At 38.5% G+C, this 22898-nt stretch overlaps 2 protein-coding genes across 3 annotated transcripts; both read right to left on the bottom strand.

The window, feature by feature from the left end:
- Window positions 1–302: 302 nt before the first annotated feature.
- Window positions 303–11236, bottom strand: LOC144634962 (triokinase/FMN cyclase-like). 2 transcript variants are annotated; one of them, XM_078494009.1, is made up of 15 exons: window positions 10731–11236; window positions 9130–9208; window positions 7754–7843; window positions 7254–7288; window positions 7042–7132; window positions 6163–6252; window positions 5284–5403; window positions 4578–4724; window positions 4105–4233; window positions 3852–3970; window positions 2941–3044; window positions 2711–2744; window positions 2167–2256; window positions 1358–1524; window positions 303–519 (listed from the first exon to the last, which is right to left on the bottom strand). In XM_078494009.1, the coding sequence occupies exons 1-14, from the start codon at window positions 11220–11222 to the stop codon at window positions 1372–1374; spliced, it is 1773 nt and encodes a 590-aa protein (XP_078350135.1). In that variant the 5' UTR covers window positions 11223–11236; the 3' UTR covers window positions 303–519; window positions 1358–1371. The 2 variants fall into 2 exon arrangements, with proteins under 2 accessions (XP_078350135.1, XP_078350134.1); XM_078494008.1 differs by lacking the exon at window positions 10731–11236 and adding an exon at window positions 9944–10695 and having other exon boundaries at window positions 305–519.
- A 1332-nt stretch (window positions 11237–12568) lies between these two features.
- LOC144635009 (ZP domain-containing protein-like) lies at window positions 12569–19068 on the bottom strand. Its single transcript, XM_078494070.1, has 6 exons — window positions 18653–19068; window positions 17348–17443; window positions 16638–17024; window positions 15186–15405; window positions 14069–14391; window positions 12569–13638 (listed from the first exon to the last, which is right to left on the bottom strand). The coding sequence occupies exons 2-6, from the start codon at window positions 17400–17402 to the stop codon at window positions 13463–13465; spliced, it is 1161 nt and encodes a 386-aa protein (XP_078350196.1). The 5' UTR covers window positions 17403–17443; window positions 18653–19068; the 3' UTR covers window positions 12569–13462.
- Between the last annotated feature and the right edge of the window lie 3830 nt (window positions 19069–22898).

Raw genomic sequence — 22898 nt, 5'->3', positions numbered from 1 at the left:
GTATTTCTCTGTAGTACCTATGTAAATAGTGTTGCGTGTAATAAAGTTTCATTAAAAAAAAAAAACACAGAACTAATTGACCTGCGCTAAAACGGCGCCACAGTTGCTGCATGTTGGCGACATCTCTTTAAACAGTCACTTCCAACTTTAATTTTGGTGTGACGAGTTCTTAGAGCGAACACTGAAAGTTGTTCAGTCAGTTTAAGCAGGACTATTTAAGAGGAAACGCATGAACTTTCAGCATTCAGAGATAAAAACACTACCAGTAATCATGTACAGCGAGTTTAATTGTACTGTATTTTGTGAATGTTATTGTGAATGTTATTACTTTCAAATCTACATAAATTATTGTTCTTCATATAATAGTAGCCTAATTTAATACAAAATTTCTTTTTCAAGAAATCATTTGCGTCTCCTAATAAAATATCACTAAGAAAACTGTTTTTTAGTCAGGAAACCGTCCATCAATTCTCTTTCTCTATAAAATCTTGCTTGATCCCTCAAGTATCATTTAAAATCCTGACATAAAGAACAAAAAAAGGGTTTGAGGAATGTGTGGTACACTCTTTCAAAAGAATTTTATTTTAGCTTCGTATGACACAAGAGAAAACAACTCATTATGATAGGAGTCAATAAAACCTTCCAGAGTTGCTAAAACTCGAAATTTACTAAAACACAAACTGAAATTATTTTGACAGAACCGATCTTTGAGCTAATCAGTGTGCAGCAAAAAGCGCGGGAAAAATTGCGTTTCGCAGCCACCTCTCGCAGCTCACTGCATGCCGCTGCCACCAAAACTGCATTGGCGGGAAAAACTTTGGGAGAAGGTCAAATGATTGAAGCACACAACTGAAAACACACGTTGTAGTTAAACTCAAAGAACAACAAGTACATTTACTTAAATCCTTGCCACTGATTAGAGCGATTTTCATTTGAGTTTGGAAAGTAATTCGCGTTTGCTTTGGTTTTGCTTTACTACCCTTTGTGATTGGTCTAAATAATGCGCGCCACTTTCTCAACCAATCAGAAGTAAATCCAAAACCAATCGTGACTCGCTCACTAACGTTTTCCCGCGCTTCGTGCCGGTTACACGCATTTGTAGACTTGCTCTAAGTCGACCTCTCATAAGTCTTTAAGGCGAGCGAGGCGAGCTTTAACGAGGTTGCGCACCAACCGAGGTTGCTTCGAGTTTTGATTGGTTCACTGGATTGTCTGTCCTTTTGATTAGCCAAAGTGATTACTTTGGTTTTGGGCTTACGACACTATCAAAAATCGCCCTATTGTACAATCCCAGCAACCCAACACCCTTCCCTTTAAATGCACAGTCAAAACAAGCAAAAACGCATTTACCACGTACCTCTCTACCGTCGCTTACTTTTTCAGGGCGCCATAAGCCGCTCGGAACCAAATCGCCACCGCAAGGGCTCCAGGGTCTGGGCAATTCAAGTGCTTTTCACTGACATAACTGGAGCGACCAGCTCGGGCGGCCATGGTGGAGGTAGACTGGGCTCCATGCTCTGCAGCCTGGAATAAATAGAACGTTAAAAAATTAAAGAAGGAGAAAGGTAGATGAAGATAAATAAGCACTTTCAGATTGAGTTCACATAATCATTCAGTCGCATCGAAGGTTTGCAATATTGCTGGCCGTTTTGTTCTACAGATCAGAATTGGAGTTAAACACTGCCAGTTATAAATCATGCTATATTTCTTAGGCATCCACTGCGTTTTACAGAAAATACAGACCACAACAGTGAATTTTACGTTTCTTCATGAAGTTTTTTAATGATGATATGTAAAATGGTTTGTAACTTTTAATTTTTTTCTATTTTATACAGATGTAATTAAATTTTAGCCTAAATCTTAGTATTTTGCTGTTTTCATCTTTTTAACTTTTATTTTAGGTACACTGTTAGTAAGGATTTTGTGTTTTTTTTTCTATAATTCTTACTTCTATGAGTGCTTGTATTGGCATCAGTTTTGTTGTAAAGCTGATGGAAAAACCCACTGTCTTAACAAACTGAATGTTATTTTTAAATAATTGCCAAATGCTTCAATTCTACTGCATGTCCAGCGCTTTTCGACTCACACCAGACTGCACTATTTGAATCTTGAATCTCGGCTGAATCTTCAATTCACAGGTTAGAAAAAGCACATCATTATAAATACCTCGACTGCCTTTCTCAGTGCCTCCATCGGGTCTGTTCCTGAAGCGAGTTGCGTATTCAAAGATGATCCCGCGGGATGCAACGCATCAAGCTGAAAAGGAAACAACAGGTTATTCAAACGTCTTGGCACCTAGAGCAAATCCCATTAAATTATACTTTTTGGCGACGTTTTACCAGGGTTGAAAACCTCTGTACCCTTGTAGCCGTAATGTTTTTGCATTGAACCTAGAATCCAGGGCTTGACTTTCTTCGAGTCCGAACAAATTATCGATTCTCTTTGCTGGGAGCCCTGAGAAATAAGGCGATTAAGCCCTAAACCCTATCATTGTCCTTTTTGTTGCCCTGAAGCTCTGTTTTAACGCTAGAGCCTTGGAGCCATAAACCCATTTAAGACCTGATACCGGTGCGTTTCGAGCTGCAATAGCACAGTGCATTCTATTGCTACAAAAAACTGACAATCAAGTGCCTGACATTGCAGTTTACACAGCCAAAAACGTTACAAAATTTATCTACACAATGCAAAGCATACATTTTGTATCACATACCATTGTGCGGTCCCCGGGTTCGGCTCCACCATACCTAACAATAATCAAAATGAAAACACGTTGTTTGTTAGGTTTCTTTGATTTTTGCTAATTTTACTGGGAAAATCAACTACCGCCAACAAAAGCTGAATTCAAGATTGTACTAATCAACAAAGCAGTGACAGATAACTGAAAGGCTAGATAGATGAAAGGTTCAAACCAGATGGAAATTTTCGAGTCTTTGTGCATACCTCATGATAGCCTGGACACCAGCGTCCAAAGCTTGAGCCCAGGCCTTTGCAGCCGAGTCACTTCTGAAATGAACTGCACCAGACGTAAGGAAGAGACTGTAGAACTGTGAAAGACCACACAATCATAACTAAGGATTGGGTTACCGATGGAGCGGTTTTCACTTGAGTGTCGAAAGTAATTCGCATTGTCTTTGATTTTGCATTCCTTCGGCCTTTGCTAAGTGATTGGTTTAAAAAACTCGCGTCACTTTCTCAGCCACCAATCGCGTCTCGCTCGCACACGTTTTCCCGCGCTTTGTGCCCGCGTCTCGTTGGCACACGTTTTCCCGCGCTTTGTGTCGGCTACATGTTTTTGCTTCGAGTTTTGATTGTTCACTGGATTGTTTACTTTTGTTTTGATTTTACGACACTCCATCGAAAATCGCTCTATAAGAATTCATGCACAGAAATGATTGAGTTAAACACCCTAATTTTAACACGCCACCGTGCAATTTGCATTTTTCAGTTCTGCACGTGAAAGCTTGAACTTCTGTTAAATCCTTTAACTTCTTAAGAAACGTTAAGTTCTGACATAAACCTAATTTTAAAAGTTTTCTCGAAAGACCAAACGAACATCCGACAGCGCAATTATTAACATATAATATATAATTTCGTGGGCTCGGAGTTCCTTAAACTCGCACTACTAATTTTGCGAAAAAACTCAACTGTTTTGTGCTTCGTATTTCTTGGTAAATTAACTATTTCATGATGGAAAAATTAACTGCTTGTTATAATTACATGTACTTGTTTACATCCACCCTGGTCAAAACAGAAAGTAGCCTTCATAGAATCTTCATTTGGACTGTTTTTACCATGGCGTTCACATTAACATTAGTGATTGAAGGTGAATTCTTACATGAAGGATAACTTACCACCCCTGAGCTTCCACCCATGTGATCCTCGCATAAATTAGCAAGAGCTAATAACAGCTGTTCTGGATTGTTACACGGCAACCCTGCAGCATCACGTGATCCCAAAGCTTTCTTTATGGCTGCAAAAAGGAAGTTATGTAAGTGGACGCAAAAGTTTCCTTAAAAATATCGATGTTAACTCTTGCCATCCCAAATTTAAAGCCATTACCTAGCATTATAAATAGGCACGCAATGTGTGCAAAGTGCTTTGTACCTGATGCCCCACGAGACAGGGTTGTCCCACAGTCTCCATCACCAACAAGATTATCCAGCTCATTGAGTTTGCCTTCAGCAGCAAGGAGAGCATCAGCCACATTACTGATAACTGCATAAACTTGTTCACCTGCAAATTGAAAAAAAAATAAAACAAGGGTAAAATTAAACTTCCGGGCTTTTCCCTGAATTTGACAAGAAATTCAGAATTTTATGACCATCCTTGGCTTTTCCCTAAATTTGAAAATATTTTTCCCATCTTTTTCGTGACCTCTGGAAAACGTGTGTCACATTGCCCTCATCCATTCAGAAAAGAAGAGTATCAATACCGAAGAATGGAACAGACAAGGAGACAAACTAAAGAAAAAACAACAACTGGCACGTAAAATTCACTGCCACTTCATAAGGTTTTCTTATTTCATAAGACCTTACAAATTCAGTGTATATGTATAATGACAAGTTAAGTTATCTGACCTAAAAACGTCAATTTTTCAGCGATAACTTGTTTTTTGTCTTCTACAGCATCCTGTGATAATTCCAAAGGCTGTTTGTCAGTTCTCTTGTAGCCTGTAGTAGCTGATAAAGAGACACGCGGCCAGGCTGGTGCAGTTGTGCTTTGATCTGTACAGGGGACAAAGGTATGCAAGAAAATTAAACTTGAGTGACAAACCATTAATTTATAGGTTTTATTAATATTGAACCACTAGTGCCACAAAACTTGTTCATTTTTATAGTAAGAGCTGCAAAGTCATCCTTTTTATGCTATCAGACCACCTCCCAGGTGTTATAATATAACGTTACCTTAGTGATAAGTTAAAAAAATATATTTATACTGCTGCAATATGTATACTACTGTGTATCAACAGAGCAATTTTCAACTGAGTGGCTTAAAACCGAAACCAAAGTAATCACTCTGGCCAATCAAAAAGGACACAGACAATCTTAAAACTCAAAGCAAATACATGAACATAGCTGGCACAAAAGTGCAGGAAAATGTTTGTGAGTGAGTCATGGTTGGTTTTGGTTTTGCTTCTGATTGGTTGAAAAGTAGCAAATTCAAGTTTTTAAACCAAACTGCAAATTACTTATTGTCAAATTTATGCACCAAGATAATTTTCAATTCTGAAAAACAAGTTTCTCCCAGTTTTCAAACTCCTGAACAACGTACAGTACCACTTACCTAAACAATGTGTTCTTGTTTCATCGAGATGAAGCAAAGTGATTGATACTCCTGCCATTTCCAGTGATGTCATAAAACTGCCACTGTAAACTCTATCTACTGTAACACCCTTTTCTTTAGCTGGATAAAAATGAACACAGGCCAAGAAAAATGTTAAACAGATCTATAGATGTTTTAAATAATCTATTATCATCTTAATATTGAACCAGCTCAACACTCCCCATTAGAAGGGTGTCTAGAAAATTGTCTGGTTAAAAATAGCTCCTGCTTTAGAGATCTGTCTGTCTTACCAAGGTGTCCCTAAACAAAGAGGTTTCTGCCTTAGAAAGGTCTGGTTAAAAGGTACCTGTTTTAGAAAGGTGGGCTTTGAAAGATGTCCACTTATCAAGATGTTGGATAAATGATATTGACTATATCACAACCCTCCAAGTTAACTTTTTTTCCTTAGTGGCCATTTGGCTACTATCTATTTAGGTGAAGTCTCTTTATATAGAAAATTTTTGGTCACCAAAATTTTACTATCTGCAAATCTATGCATCAAAAAGCGTGAATGAAACAAAATTTTACCGCATATTTTTCCCTGGAAAAACTTAATGAAAGAAACAAATGAACGAATGAAAGAATAAAAAGATCAGTTTACAAAACCCAGAAATTTTTCAAAGTGAATCCATAACGTACACAGCAGTTTTTAATTTGGATTTTCACTGATGATAGTCTGCTCAAGCTCCAGAGCAGTCCTCTTATACTCGCCAGGATGGCGACTTGTTCTACAATTTAGTCACCAATTACAAAATTCTAGTCCCCATGGCGACTAAAATGGTCGCAACTTGGAGGGTTGTATCACCATGTTTACTGAAGTTAGTAACTGCCTCTACTTACTAAGATATGTGATCGCTGCCCTTGCTACAATGTTCAGTTCTAAAACTGACGTTCCTCCAAGATTATTCACCACAAGGGCTACACTTTCACCTGTAATACAATACATTGAAAAATAAAAATGACCAAGCTTGAAATTCCCATTCTGACTGTTATACATTGCTCTTAACTGTAGTTTGAAGAAGTTGGTAGTACATCAAGAGAATATCCCCTACTTGATGATTTTCTTAAAGGAACTATGTCACAGATTTTACCAGGTTTTTGAACCGCCAAAACTTTTATTTGTGATACAGGAAACCTAAAAAAAATAGTCCATTTTTATTAAAAATTGCTATATTAAAGCGCTGAAACTGTTAACAAGCATCTTTGGCTGCAGATGGCTCTGATGAAAACGGATTGCAATTTAAAAAAGTTAGGCAAATATTTTTAAGTTGTTTCCGCACATCTTCGAAAAATCAATATTTATAGTGCTAGCTTGATTTCTATCTGCAAATTAAGGTTATACATTCCTTTAAAAGTTCAAAGATAATGTTTATTTAGGGTAAAGTTGCCTACCACAAATTTCAGAACAGTTTAGAGCAAAAATCTGCAAAATCCCTGTGACACAGTCCCTTTAATTTCAGAGGTATGCATCACATGTAATCAGCATTGTATTTTTATTAACATTTATAAACAGCTTGTATATCCTCTAGTTGATGATTTTCTTTATTCTCGTCACCTAACTGCTTGACATTGTATTAAACATTGTAAGGAGAAAGTGGCTGTTGATCAAGAAGGATGAAGAACTTAAGAGGCTGAGGCACCACCTTGCAAGTACACCCCTCAGCCTGGAAGTCTGGAAAAACTATGATAACTGTGTGTAATAATAACTTAATTACTCACCCTGTTTAAGGCTAAGCTTGAACGTCGCTCCACTCTGAATATCTGACATGTGATCAATCATGGTCTTGACAACTTGATCAGCCTGCTCAAGCTAAATCAAATAACACAAAAAGAAGGAAAGAATTTTGTAAAAAAAAGGGTCTGGTTATGTACTCGGGTGAGATTTTTTTGAACGATGTTGATCAGTCATGGTGATAAAGCCTGTACAATACCTTAACTCTTTTGACACCAGGTTCTCCATGAATTCCTGTAGAAAGTTATAAACCCATAAATTACATGACTTTGATGATAATTAATTGGGGTTAAACAATTAATTATTAATAATAATTAATTAATTAATTAATTAATTAATCAATCAATCTGGGGTGCCCCTTCTTATCTAGTTCAATAACATTGAAATTTCTCTATGTTGTGGTTCAATTTTACCCCTGGTACAATCTGGTATTTTTCTTTGTCTTATACTCATTATCATATATTATCATTCATCAGAACAAAGGAAAATACCAAGCTGTACCAAGGGTAAAAACACAGGTCTAAAATAAATGAATTTCATTCCTGAGGTACTTTTTCAAAACTTGTGCACATGCACTTCAATATTATTGTAAAAGTAAAACTAACAGGTATTCCTCATTCTTAAATCTGAGGGTCTCTTATCCTGAACATAGAACCAACCTTTTACGCAATACAGGAGATACAGAAGAGTGAGTCTTACCCAGTCCTAACTCCATTTCATCATTGCCTAAAACAAAGGACGGCAAAGATCCTGGCAAACTGCAAGGAGCCAAACTTACACCAATGGTACCTGAAACAATAAATATGTTATGGTAAAGTTATGGTGAAGTTTGCCCTAATTCAAGGGATTGGAGCTGCAAGAACCCTTATCGCTTTGGTTTATGTAGAAAACTGGTTGGACAAATTAGTTGGACAAATGTGTGGTTTGCCTCCAGAAAATGTAAATACTACCCCCACAGAAGGGATTGGAAATTCCTGGGGATGGGAGGGGTCTCAAAAGCCAAAAATGCTAAGGAAATGTATGAAGGTTAATTGGAATTTCCAGAGGGGTTGGAGGGGCCTTGAAAAAATACTTTCTGGGGGGGGGGGAGGTATGGGTGATTTATGATTTACAGTATGAACTACACAGTCAATTGGTTGGAGAAATTTGGAATTTAAGAAATTGGGAGGCAAAAATTGCAATGTTTGACTTAGTGAAGCAAATTCAACGGAAACAACTTTTGGTTCTTGTTATCAGGAGGTGTGAGAAATCAATGGGTTGGAGAAATCAGGATTCTACTGTATTGCTTCTCCCCTTGGATGGGACACTGGTACATCACAGGTCATTCCAGTATTTTGTCACATACTGCACATGCTCTAACAATTCACCAGATAATATACTCCTGGGTGGTCAGAGAGGTACTGTGAGAGTTAACTTGCTTGCCAAAGAACACACCAGCCAGAGCTCAATTCTTGACCACTCCCACACACCCCTAATGTCACAGAGGAATTCTTGTATTTCCTATCATGTTTAGCATACCAGCCAAGGTTGAATATTCACTTCATTATGCACAAATGCACACACACCCAAGAAATTTGAGAGTTCAAGAAACCAGTAATAAAATTACACTGTTTAACTGCGGGAAGGGAATAAAAGAACATTTGGTTCATTTATCAAGAGGTTCAAGAAATCAATGGTTTCCGAAATCAGGACTACACACTTAAAGCTATATAAACTACCATTAATATTTTGGTTATAAGCCCTGGGCTTATAATACTTTGTAAGCGAATTTGGGTGGGCTTATAAATGGGGGGGGGGAGCTTATCTACAGAAAAAGGTTTCAAAACAAGCAACGGCAGTGTTGATCAAAACACGTTTTCAAGTTAAAAAGTCATAATAAAGCAACATTTAGCCCTGTTCAGTTCTAGATCTGTTATCCAGCAGAGGGGGGGCTTATATCCGGGGAGGGGGGGGGGCTATAATTGGATGTGTTCTTTTGTCTTCAGGTAGATAGGAATATAACCAGGGGGACTTATAAGTGGGAGGGCTTATTATAACCAGAATTTTACGGTATCTTGGTTTATACAATCACATACCCATGGCTTGAGCAGCAGCTTTGGCCACTTGTGTAATTTCCTCAAGAGATTTCCCTTCCTCTGCTAGTGCACCTGCAATCTACAAATAATTCAGTACAGTTTTAAAGTGATACTAAAATAAACTGGTAAGTAAATAAAAAATATAATGAATACATTCTGTAAAATATTTTAGAAAACACCCTGTAGGAAGTCAATCAATCAATCAAGTGCACTGTGTGAAACACAGAACTAGCAAAAGCTGTTGATGTGAATACATAAGCAAAGATAATTTTTATTATGATCATTAAACTAAACAAGTGATGTTCTGTAACTTTTTCTCACAGTATTTTCTAGAAGAAATAGGTAGCACTTTCTCCATGTTATTATTGAGTTACAGAAAAATTAAGTCTGGGAGGAATTAACCCATCATCCCTGGAGTATTCTGAAGAAAAAAAAATTCTGAAGCTAACTCAACATAAAATTCCAAGACCCCCTCCCCTGTCTTTCTCTCTCTCTCTCTCTCTCTCTATCCCACCCCACTGACCTTCTCCAACTCCAACCCCCAAAATCAACCAAATCACCTATCTTTGTTGTGAGGTCCCATCCATGACATATTTCTTAAAGGTCGGGGGTAGAAAGTTGAAAGCTATTATATGAAAGGGGGAACACCTTCCACACCCAGAGGTTTAATTCCCCTCTTCTTGTAAGCTTTCATGAAACTCCCCTTGGGCTCCAAATAAGCAAATTTGCATATCAGTTTTGCCTTATGCTCTCCTCTCCCCCCCCACCCCCCCCCCCCCTCCCATCCCTCTTCCCTTAGATCTCGAGTCATTACCTTATGGATAAGCACAGTCCCACAAAGCCCCCTCCTTCCAGCTGTTTTGTCCTTGCTGGTGAGAGCGCAGTCTTCCCCGACAACCACCATTTCAACTTTCATACCCTCAGCTTTAGCCCTCTCTGCAGCGAAGCCGAAATTCAACCTGTCCCCGGTATAATTTTTCACAATCAAAAGCGTTCCTCCACTGTTTTCACGGCCAACAGCTCTTATAGCAGCTAGGATCGATTTGGTCGGCGGGGAAGTAAACACCGCGCCTGCTACGACAGCTGTTAGCATCCCTTTGCCTACAAATCCCGCGTGAGCAGGCTCGTGACCGCTACCTCCGCCAGAAATGAGGGTCACTTTCCCAGCCTTTCGTAGCTCGTCTACATCCTCACGGATAATAACGCGGTGATTTTTGAGCAGGTTAAGCCCAGGATTCGTAGCGACGATTCCTTCTAAAGCTTCATCTACTGCATCTAACGGGTTATTGATAAGCTTCTTGGAAGTCGTAGGCTTTTCCTCCGCCGCCATCTTTGAAGATACTCGAGAAGAACTGGGTCGAGTCCTTGCGCAAGATGAAGCTTACGTGACACGTTACACAATTTTACGTGAAATCTTCTCTTTTGGATACAAACAAGGTGGGATTCCAATCTATCTTATATCACTCGTATATATACCTTACTCATACACTTTTTTGTTCGTGGGGTCATTCATTACGTTCATTTCTTACTTTTATAATAACAAAACTTACTTCAACTAAAATCACGGTCATTGCGTGACTAGCGTGACCCAATATAATTACCTTGTGGATAAGAACAGTTCCACATAGCCCCCTCCTTCCCGCCGTTTTATCCTTGCTAATAAGGGCACAGTCTTCTCCTACGACCACCATTTCCACCTTAATTCCTTCCGTAACAGCCCTCTCCGCGGCGAACCCAAAATTCAATCGATCACCCGTATAATTTGTCACAATCAAAAGCGTTCCGCCGCGGTTATGTTTTCCAACCGCTCTAATGGCAGCAAGAATAGACTTGGTCGGAGGAGAGGTAAACACATCGCCTGACACTGTGGCAGACAGCATACCCCTCCCCACAAATCCTGCTTGTGCTGGTTCGTGACCACTACCACCCCCTGAAACGAGTGTCACTTTCCCAGTCTTCCGAAGCTCGTCTATATCTTCACGGATAACAACTCGGTGGCCTTTTAAAAGCCTTAGTCCCGGATTTGCAGCGACAAGTCCTTTCAAAGCCTCATCTACGGCATTTAGCGGATTGTTTATAAGTTTCTTTGACATACACGATACCCTCTCCTGGGTCGCCATGTTGTAAAATATTGAGGGGGGAACTGGGGACGAGAACGTTGAAGAGAAGCCCTGAATGAATTGGCAGAAATCGCAAAGGAATATTGATCATCTTTGGCTTACAGATTTAAATTTTACTTTTGAACCAAGCATAAAATGTTTGCCATAGGAAAAAAAGGCCCAAAAATAAAACTAGGAATAGAAATGGATAATCAAGCGTGGATAATAGCTAAGTCATGCAGTTTTCCTTTTCCACCCCACCCGCCCCCCCCCCCCTCTCCCAACCGCCCCCCTCCTACCTATAATCAAAGTGGCTATAAGCAAATATTAAAGCTCGGGAAACTTATTATGAAACAATGATCGAAAACAACAAACTGACAAACACAGATTTTCCAAACCAAGATATAATTAACTTTCCACACTTCAGCTAGGGCTTTCCACAAGTTGTTCGGCAACTTTTTGGCAACTTTTCATGATTCGAGCAACTTTTTCCCCTTCGAGCAACTTTTTTCTTCTCGAGCAACTTGTTGCATTTTGAGCCATTTCCAGACCGAAGATCTCCGAAGGTTATCCGAGTGTTGTTCAAAGGCAATACGAACGTTTCCGAAGATTTACGGAGATTGCCGAAGACTTTCGAGGAACATCTGAAGACATTTCAACTTTCGGCTCATTGTGCATTAAAACATTACAAAACTCGTCAGCAAACATGACGTCATTGATATCTTCACGATTTTTCTCAGTTAAAGAAATCCTTGTTATTTTACAAATTTCCCCCTTAATATGTTATTTAGATACTTCTTTTGCTGTTAAATTGCATAAAACTGCTTAGAAATCTTACTCTCAAAGGGAAATTAGCATATATTTATAGAAATTATCTTGATTAGAAGCAGCGTTTTGGATTTTTTGGAGCAACTTTCTAGCAAATTTTTTTATCAGAAGCAACTTTTATGGATTTTTGGAGCAACTTTTGAGCAACTTTTTGAGAAATTACGGGAAACGTTTTGGGAAATCTCGAGCAACTTGTGGAAAGCCCTAACTGCAGCTCACTTCATTTATAACAATGCCGGTACAGTAGTCAGAGGTCTTAAGACACCTGTGAAGTAAAATTGCAAGGCTGATTCAACGGTTTGGTACTGTATTTAAATTCCAATATTTCGAAAGGCACGGCATTCCTTCTTTAGGGTCTTACAGAGAATGACGTACGCATAACGTGCCTATGTTTGACAGGAATCGAGTAAAATTCGATTCGCTCACTACGAGTCGGAATTTTCCGAGTAAAAAATTAGAGACAGTGCCATTTACAGCATACATATGGAGGTATGTACGACAGACACGATTAATAGAATCCAAGGATAAAGGTTATTTTTATTGCTGTGCATGATAATTACAGAGATAATTGAACATCTATGGGTGGACAATGGAAACTGGATTGCGCTTTACTTGACAGAACACGAATGTCACGTACAAACTTTCTGATTTAAAGAGCTTTTACATAACCCGAGGAACTGTGTTTCAAAAACCCATGATCCACAAATGACCATTCGTCACCCCTAAATCTGTGTGCTTCTAAATTAGTCCTAAATTTTGAACAAGTTTCAGCAAATCTATCAAGAAACTTTTTTCAGAAACATTTGATATACTCTGTGTACGCTGGAATATCGCAAACTTTAAAACAAATTTAACATGCCAGCCTCAATGCAGCATAACAATGAAAAAGGCAAAAATTCAACTAAACAAAAATAAACGCATTTTCGATTAAGAATAATAGTTTAAGCGATATAATGCCTTGTAACAGTACACTTTTGGTGCCCGTTTTTGCAATAATAAGAAAAGACACAATGTGGTCACACTCACCTGATGGAAATCTGGTTAGAAAATAAGAAAGGAAAAAAAAAGATAATTTTAGGTTATTTTTTTAGGATGTACAAAATTATTTTGAAATTAAGGAAAGCGCGTGAAAAAAATTTAGTTTTCTAAGGTAGATAAACGCCAAAAAGTGATAACAAAACAAACAAACCCGATAAACTGGGAGCGACAAATGTTAAAAAAGAGTGTTTTTTAGGGTGTGTCGTCCACGTGTACGTTGCATAGTGTAGCTCCTCAGAGAAACGAAACTATGATAATACATCAAAAATTATGACAACTTTTTCTACGAAGTCTACTAAGATTAATCCACATTGATGCTATGGGTTTAATACAGCTCATCCAAATGACCAGGCCTTCCAATTTTGAGCTTAGGTGACCACATTCAGATCTCTGTCTTGCCTGCGCTTGTTTCGATTGCGCACGACAAGGTAGACGGTTGCGCAGACAATGACGGCTACGACGACAACACCGCTGACCGCGACAATAATGGCCAAATTGGTCGAGAAAGACTGGGGCTCATGATCATCTTGTTCCTCCGATTCAACTGAAAAAAAAGGTATTAATTTTAATCATGTTTTTCAAGCATTTCGCTTTCGTAGACCATCCTCTGTTATTATCATGTTTAAATCGCGAAAAGAAAGAGAAAACGCATCAGTCATACTAAAAATATATTCCTAGCGTAGCACAAATCATTAAGTGTTTTACAGGTTTTTGTCTGAAACGAGGTTATAGACTTTTCAGTCGTAAATTGATCAAGAACTCTTGTATGACGCCCAGATTCATTTGCAGTATTACAAAAGAGATGCATGGTATATTTTTAATTTGTTTACATATAAATGGAACATCTGCATCAAACATTAAACTGCACATTCCTTTCGTGACCACTTATGCGCGTTAGTAATATACACGTTTGACTAGAGCTTCGACTGCCCGGGAGGAAATACTTTCATTTGAAAATAATAAATTCTACGTACCTTCATCTTTCTCGGTGTCGTCAACAAACTTGTAAGGGCCGGATCTCACATGAACCTCCTCTACAAAATCATTCACCGAACGCCTTTTCCTCTTGGCACTCAGGTCAGTGTAGCACTCGACTTCAGCAGGGCATTCGCACGCAGAGGATGGGGAAAGGTCTGCCAGACACACTCTGAGATCACAGTGGAAGTAGATCGCGTCGCCGTCCGCAGCCCCAAAGTACCTGAACGACCTGATCGAGAAGGTTTCTTGTACGCTGCCATCGGTACAATTGTATTGCAGTGTGTCTGTGTCGTCCTCACTGACAGCAGCACTACCGCAACTGAAAAGGGACAAAAAGTTTGGTTCAAAACAAAGCCTTCTTTAGATTGTCTGGATGGGGATACTGGAATCTCAGTTATCAGTGAAAGGTTAGAATTCAGTGATTGCTATCAGTTAAAATTTTAGCGCATTTCTTCAGCTCTCAGTAAATTTTGCAGATCCAAGATCTCAGCTAAACCTTTGGTAAAAATTTTAACCAATTCTCAGCTATCAGTTAAATCTGATCCAGCCCCTCTCTTTAACGTTTCAAACCACGTTGAAGACATCGTAAGTGCCTTGTTTGTCTGCGATTGAGATATATGTATATAAATCAATAAAAAAGGGCAAAGGACGAACAAATTGTGATGTTAAAACATTACAAATTTACTAAAACGCGTATATTTTACTCTCGTTTGCCTGTGAATAATCGGTTTTGGTTGATCATTACCTAAATACCAGTGTCACTCCAAATTTCTACCTTCAAATATACAGCACATCTATTCAGTCACTTTAATTGATGAAGGTCAAAGATCGAAAATTTTGGATAACGTTTTAATGTTTCAACAAACTTCTACCCCTATAGACTTCTAAAAACGTCCTACAGCAAGTGTGTGTAAACGTAGTGATTTTCCCGGAATAGAAAAAAACGGGAAATCAACACCTTTATTACTGAATTTACCGTCCAGGGTATAATCACTTATAAATGCTTTTGTTAATTTAAGCATGAGTGTCTCACTTTGCTTTACTTTTAATCGACTTTATACTTTACTTTTTATTTATATTTATCGACGTCGACTTAAGAATACAATTCCATACCCGGCTGTTATGAGAGTAACTTTGTTATCGAGTGATGGTACGTCCGCGCTCGATGACGCCCAACAGCTTACAGGGAAAAGGTCAAGGTTAGGTGCAGCGCTTTGAGTCTTGACCAATGCCTTGAAATACAACGGTACATCCAGCGCAATTGGGTGGGGAAGAGGGGCGGAAAAGGCATCGTCCGCAAAAACATCAAGTGTAAAGGTAAAAAATGCATTACCTAGGCAATTAAAGAAAAAAGACAGTTAGTAAGTTATCTAGGAATAGAAAGCTTTGATCCCTATTATATCTTTCCGGGCTAATTGGGGATTGAGTGTTTTGCTTTCAATTTTTATAACTTTTTGAGATGAGCCAAAATTGAAGTAAAGGTAAATGTAAATTCTAACAGACCAGGGGTGGATCTAGGGGAAGGGTGCAGGGGGTACGCACACCCCCCCTTCCCCCCCCTCCCCCGCTGAGATGACCTGCGGCTTTCTTAAACAACTAATATTCTGCAAAAAAAAACTATGTGGTAAATTGGTGTAACTGAAACCGTCGCTTTATCTGGTTTACTTTTTGAACGACTGTGCCCTGAAATGCATGTGATTATGATTCTGGCCTCAACCTCCAAGAGGTGATCAAACTCTACCAATAACCAAAGTTGAATATGAAATTAAGATTGATAATTGAGGTGATTATCACTGATAAGTTTTAAATTTCTCCTGTCAATATCAAGACCATGTTAAGAGGACGGTAAAGAGAATAACGAACATGATTAACTAGCTGTAGAATGGTATCTTTGATGTTTTTTTCAAATTATCCAAAACTCAGGGTTAAAGAAATGTACGGAAATGTGTATAGAAAGCTAGGATTAATGTTTTGAACTTTGCAACTAAAGGGTTATAATCTTCCGTAGCTAACGGCTCAGTGAAAACGGCTTTTCAACTGAAGGACTGAGGACATGTACACTAATTATAATGGCAATGTCAATTCTTACTTCGTTTCATTTTTAATTAAATAAACAACGAAAAACTGGAGTTAAATTATTAAGTAGACTATAAATTATTACATTATTGAGTAAAATGATTAATTGTTTTTATTGGAATAAAATTCGGGATGTAAGCTTAAGCTGAGAATTTAAGTGACACCCCCTTTTTACTCACTTCCTCCCACCCAACACATGCAAACAATGGAATCCCGATTTTCTTGAACCATCGATTTCACAAACCTCACAATAACTCCAGCCAAAAGTCACCCCCCTTAGATTCTCTTCACCTAGTCGACACTGTAGTTTTCCTCCCCCCCCCCCCCCTCCCCCGATTTTTCGAGCAAATTTTAGTTTTCCTTGGAGTTTGGAGGTTCGAGGAAACGGGATTTTCTCTGTATATTGTTAATTGCATTGACGGGAACTTTATGTGTCGTTTATATTTTTTATATGAATTGGAAATTATCATTGTTGCATGCTATATGTACCAGTGTCATTGTCGCCTCGGTTCACTATCGGTACAAAACTTGCCACGGACGTGTTGTCTTGATTGTCGTAATCGCATGACACATAGTACAGGTGGTCATATGCACGCAACTGGCCTGCACCACCGGGGTCACTCCTTGTAGCACTGACTTTAAGAATGTATTTGATGCTGTCAGCGAACTGTTGTTGTTCAAAAGCACAGTCAGGTAAGACCAGGCCAGTGTAGTATACTGCCCCGTTATCTTGGTCAATTATTGGCTCACAGTCCGCATTGTTCTCTAGTCGCCATTCAGTTGGATCAGTCCACTCGTCAATATCAATCACGTTGGTGATGGTTATATCAACCGTGTGATTGTTAAAACAAGTAACAGTGCCCACAGGATCCTGGCCTGAGATAAAGAAAAATATATAATTCCTGTAAGTAAAGAAAACAGCAGCGAGCTCAAAATGTTTATGCGATGGTTTAGTACAATAATACCAGTTTTATTAGATGACTAAGAAAACCTACTGCCTTTTATTGAGTGACCACAATGACTGTATTTTTTCACTTGATTGGAAAGTTAAATCACACAAAAAAATCAGTCTGAAGATTTTAACACAATTTATACACTGAACTTGGTTTGTCACTGCCGTGCATGCCTTTATTGATTCAAAATTACGTACTTAGAGGTCTTCCAAATTGATTTTTAAAAAGAACTGAGCCCCCATTTACCTTTGACAAGCTGGCCGGCAAGTGCAAGCGTCACCAACAGAATAAGCTTCGTCATGTTGAACTGTAAAATTCCAGCGACTCTTTAAACACAAGTTTCTGTTAAAAACAACACAACATGTATATTGAAACAGGCAGGAAATGTAAATGTGAAAAAATAGACCAGCAGCTGTATTTTTTAAGAGTTCGCCCAATTTACTGTTACCGTGTATGTTACATGACGGGGTGAATCATTTGAATTTTGTAAGAAAACAGACAGATATTAACCGTTAGTAAAATTCCCACGAACTATTTCAGCCCTTTTCCTTGGCCATTCTTTTAAGAATCCCTTTGATTTAGCTAAACTGTGTCAGTGTTAAAATGGATCCACTTGTTTGAATACCACACCCTTTTACTAAAAACACCTTCCACGAGCCTCATATACAGCATTAAGGCTTTTGTTGGTATAGTTTGAAAACACTTTCGCTTAGGGAGAAAATTGCTTAGTAGTCAACCTTCAAATAGCACGATTGTGAGGGAAGAAAATACAGGAAGAAAAGAAAAAATAAAAAAGCCAACGTAGAAAATATTTCTTTTAGTTTTCAGTTTAGTAAGCCGTAACCACTACCCGTTGTTGTGTCGGATCATAAGTGCAATTGGCGTTGAAGTGTAACTGTAACCTACACTAGCCTTTTGTTTAACTGTTATCCACATGCACTGCTTTGGAAGTAATTAATGTTGTAAAAGATGAATTCCGTTATAGCCAATCGTGCATTACAAAGTGCATGATCTAATGTTAGTTAAGACTTCTTGATGACATTACCTAATCCTGTTATTCCGCCTAAATAGAAGTGCATTGTAAAATATTATTTGGCTACAGATTAAAGTCTACGTTGGACCCAAGTTCTGTCTACTGTTCTAGTCGTCTCCATAGATTTTGTCTGCTGTAACAGATCCCGGCCTTCCTGCAGCCAACGGGTTCCCCCAGGGTTAAAGAGTTTCCTCAGGTTTTATAAAAGGCTTTCCTAGGCCAAAAAACCTATTATCACACGATCAACGTGATACATCTCTAAACAAGAACGGTGTATTTAGTATTTCTAAAAGGGGATCGGAGTTGAAAAGAACAGTTTTACGTATTTGATAAGTAGTGGAACTTTTGAATGCAGATTTGAGTTTGCGTTTTAAACGGAATGGAGAAATACTCAAATGTTAGTTGCTGAACTTGTCAAATTTTAAATCAACCTTGCTTAAGAATCTTCGCTCCAAAAACTAGCAAACAAAAAGCTGCTAACAAGAACTAAGATAACTGAAGAAAATAAGGAAACTTACGGTAATGCACATCCAAATACAAGGTAGTTAGCTTTCTGAGGTTGTCTGTGAACTGAAATAAATCCTACTGAGCTGACTTACTATTGAACGTGGATAACACAAAGAAAAATTACGAAACAAAATTATCATTGGACGCCATTTGCAAAATTAATATTCCGCTGTTCAAAATGGTTCGGATCTCTTAACAGTTTCGAAATTTCAGGACACAAGTGAAGCCAATAGCCTGGGGTAAAATTGTTGCTTTTGAAAAAAGAAAAAATAACTTCGCCGGATTCTTCTCTTGGTCAATCTTTTCAAGTGACTTTTGTGTATAATTAAACTTAGAGAAACCTATACTTTTTTCCTGATCCAATTGTCTGGAGACACACAAAAAACTATAAAACTGAATCTCGCTACCATTTCGAAACTCAGTCGCAACCATTCTTGCATTTTCGAGACCATTCTGAAATCAAGGTTGTTTACCGTTTACCAAACATTTCCGGAAATTCCGGTTGGGATGTGAATGAATTCGAAACACGAATTTATGGTTCATTCCCCTGGAAAATTTCCAGGAGGAACGGAACTTCTCTAAAGATAGTCCCGTTTTTCCGGTGGAACGGTCCAAATGGAAATTCGTGTTGCATTTACCATTTTGCATCTTTTGCGCCAGTTCCAGGCCTTTCGGCATTTACGGTCATGCCAGATGCCGCACCTAAACGGCTGGTTCCTCTGGAAAACTTCAAATATAATGCAACACATCATTCCAGAATAAAATTCCCAACCGAGTTTCCGGATTTTTTTTGGTGATGGTAAACAACCTAAGTTTCGAAGCTATTTTCACGTTCGGTACCACTGCGAAAAAGGCTTCCGATACCACTGAATTCGAAAGTCCAGTAACCATTTTAAATCGCGCGCGCAACTAAAACGAAGATACCTCTAGTCAGAAGTCTACCTCTAAATAGATAAGGAATTTGAGGCTTAATTAATACAGCTTTATGCTTCTGGAATCCATGAAGGACGCATGAAATAGCATAGATATAAAGTGCTGTACACACAGAACAGACTAATCTGTTGCCCAGTTATTTACTGTCCTTCTAGTCAATGTGTCAACGAACGTTGATATGCGAAGAAGTGTTGATTGATTAAATGAATGAATGAATGATTGATTGATTGATTGATTGATTGATTGATTGATTGATTGATTGATTGATTGATTGATTGATTGATTGATTGATTATTGAGTTGATTGAAGTGGATTGGTTGATTGGTTGGTTGGTTGGTTGATTGATTAACTGATTGATCGATCGATCGATCGATTGATCGATTGATTAGTTGATTGATTGGTTGGTTTGTTGATTGATTGATTGACTGATTGATTGATTGGTTGATTTGTTGCTTGGTTGGTTGGTTGATTGATTGATTGAGCACACTGCTACCAAAACTTTCTTTGGTCGAGTTTGGGCTCGTCATGCACGCAATCTCAGTCCTCACCCACGCAAGCAAGGGGGGTTGCGGGCTCGGCTACATTTTTTTATTTTGAATGCATCAAAATAACAAAAACTAAGCAGTCTTCGATTCCACACTTAAGGATTATTCCGTCCTTCGAATGAGCCATGCTCGTCAGCTAGCTCGTCACATAGCCTTTGGTGCAATCGGAAACAGCGGTTCATTGACATTTTTCACGCACTAGATGACACCCTCAATGCATGAATTTCGCTCGCAAGTGAACACAAAAATTATACGTACTGGTTGTTAGTAAAACGCGTCATCATTCATCGTAGTCGAGCCCGCAACATTTAAAAGAAATACGACTTCTTTTGCAAATTGGCGCCAAAACGCGTCATCATTCATCGTTGTCGAGCCCGCAACATTTAAAGGAAATACGACTTCTTTTGCAAATTGGCGCCAAAACGCGTCATCGTTCATCGTAGTCGAGCCCGCAACATTTAAAAGAAATACGATTTCTTTTGCAAATTGGCGCCAAAAAAAAAGGGCGCGCTCTTCAGTCGAACTTATTATTTTGAGTCATTCAGTGCATATATTTCATTTCGCATAATTATGCCATTCTGCAAACTTCCGGCTTCCGTCTTATACACTCTCCGCCAAAATGTGACATGTATTTTCCTTCTGGGGGGCTTTATTTTCTTACGCAGAGCAAAGAAACTCGGCCTAAATTTTGAGATCCAAAGAGTGGCATTTTGGTGCATGGAATTCAGCAATTATGGTCTATTATCGATTTTCTTGTAAATCAATCGATATTAAGTCAATCTAAGTACACAGAGTACACAGTGATTTATTTGACATATAAAAAGGTCTACCTAAGTTACGAATAAAGCGAAATCCATTTTTTCGACTCTTGCCGCTCATGATATCTGACCGTAATACTGGTCATTTTTTGAATATAAAGCTGCAAAAAATAAAAGCTAGCTAGGAAATATATTTCGAGCGCCTCTTTAAAAGAAATTGTCGTTAAGGGTAGCACCCAAATAGCGCGAGATCTTAAGCCAATCGACAACCGGTTCTACCGATTAAACAAAAAGCTGAAATGTAGGGTTGAAAATAACACAAAGAGGAAAGGCGTCACCATCATTACATTAGTTCAACTTGCTGAATTTTAAAATTGAAGCAAGAAACTTAGACAAACTTACCTTTGGAGATTTGATGATTCGAGATGTTAGCGCTACAAGCTCAAGAAAACAAACTGATTTTCTTTGCTTGGTTGCCTTGTTTAACTGATAATACAAGACATTCTTGCATAGAGTTACGACTACTCTAACCGGGCCATTTGGAACAAAATTAACCAATCGAATAGTTAATAGAGAACAAGGGATGGCGATTGTTTTCGTAAACGGACCAATTATGGTTCTGGGATCTGTTAAGTGTATGCAGTATAGAAAAATCGGTAGCATATACAAATTCAAGACTCGGTTTCAAATTTTAATTGTCGTAGAACTATTTGTCTGGATGCTTCAATGCATGTCATTGTCATTTTACGAAGATTATCGTCATCCATTCTTCTCAATTGACGTTTTAATTGATTTTTTTATAACTTTGTTCCAAATGGCGCGGTTCAAGTATTCGCACTAAAGAAACCCCTTGCGCTCCGTTTCTCTTGAACAAAACCTCTTTACAAAATATATCAATAAATGGCGCGTTTCAATCAATTCCTCAGTCTTGAGTCACTGTCAAAAGCAGACTGTTTTGGATTTTTGGCACATCCACTGTTCTCAAATTTCATCTTAAAAATAGTAGATTATTCCAGTTAACGTTCTTTCGATTTGGTAAACAACAGACGTTTATGCCCTGAGGGAGTTGCTATATTGACTACATAGTCAGTGATTTTACAATTAATTCAATTAATTTCGAAACAAGAAGATAAACCCACAAACACTTCCAAGATCTAAGTATGTTTGTTTAAGTTACATAAACGGGAGAAAAGAGAAACATTTTAAGAGGATATGAATGTTTGAGAATAGCTGCATTGTAAAAATCAAAAAAACTAACGAGGTAAACAAAAGAAACCCAAATAAGTCTGGCGGAAGATATCATAGTTATTGACCGGCAGCCGATCAAAGTGTTTAAAACACTAAATAAGCCGATAATTTAAATTGTGCATTAAGGTCATTGTCTAGTGAGTGAATAATGTCTACGAACTGCTATGTTCCCGATTGCACCAAAGGCTATGCGACGAGCTAATAAACGAGCACGGCCAAGAGAAAATAAGGGGCTCATTCCTCAAGTACTCCTAAGGACAGAATGATTCTGCAGTGTGAAATCGTAGACTCTTTAGTGTCATCGCAGTCGAGTCCGAAAAATTACGGCTGCTTTTGCAAATTGGCGCCAAAAAAAGCGCGCGTTTTTCATTTGCAATAATTAATATAAGTCATTCTGCATATATTCCATTCCGCATAACCAATATGCAAGTCATGAGACATGCCGTTACGCAAACTCAATTACGGTCGTACGCTGACGTCAGAACGAAAATTTCTCGCATCAATAAACTTTTTACCCATGGTGCTCCGCTGGCGCGCTGCTGAAGCTCCGCTGACAACATCCTAACCTGCGATCAGGCGTTCCAGTTTTTCTCGCGAAAAAAAAGGAGCGCTTGATCGCAGGTTTAGTGGTGGAGGACATCCAAAACAAAAAGCGACCACTCTTGAAGGGGCCTGGCACTCGTGATCTGCTTTTCTGAACATACAAATCCACTTTTCAAAGATTTAAATGTTATCAAATTATTTGATGAAGTAACTTTTCACATTGCTGTTTT

This window comes from Oculina patagonica, chromosome 13 (genome assembly GCF_052425735.1).
Source record: "Oculina patagonica isolate OP01 chromosome 13, crgOcupat, whole genome shotgun sequence".
NCBI classification, from domain to species: Eukaryota; Metazoa; Cnidaria; class Anthozoa; order Scleractinia; family Oculinidae; genus Oculina; species Oculina patagonica.
This window is presented reverse-complemented; position numbering and strand designations above follow the sequence as displayed.

Coding starts and splice junctions, on each gene's coding strand:
- LOC144635009 (XM_078494070.1), bottom strand. CDS start 17,402: ATGACGAAGCTTATTCTGTTGGTGACGCTTGCACTTGCCGGCCAGCTT. Junction 17,025..17,347: donor TGCCGGCCAGCTTGTCAAAG/GTAAATGGGGGC, acceptor TCTTTATCTCAG/GCCAGGATCCTGTGGGCACT. Junction 15,406..16,637: donor CCGAGGCGACAATGACACTG/GTACATATAGCA, acceptor TTAATTGCCTAG/GTAATGCATTTTTTACCTTT.
- LOC144634962 (XM_078494008.1), bottom strand. CDS start 10,459: ATGGCGGCGGAGGAAAAGCCTACGACTTCCAAGAAGCTTATCAATAAC. Junction 4,725..5,283: donor AACAAGAACACATTGTTTAG/GTAAGTGGTACT, acceptor TCCCCTGTACAG/ATCAAAGCACAACTGCACCA. Junction 2,257..2,710: donor AACCCGGGGACCGCACAATG/GTATGTGATACA, acceptor TTTCCTTTTCAG/CTTGATGCGTTGCATCCCGC.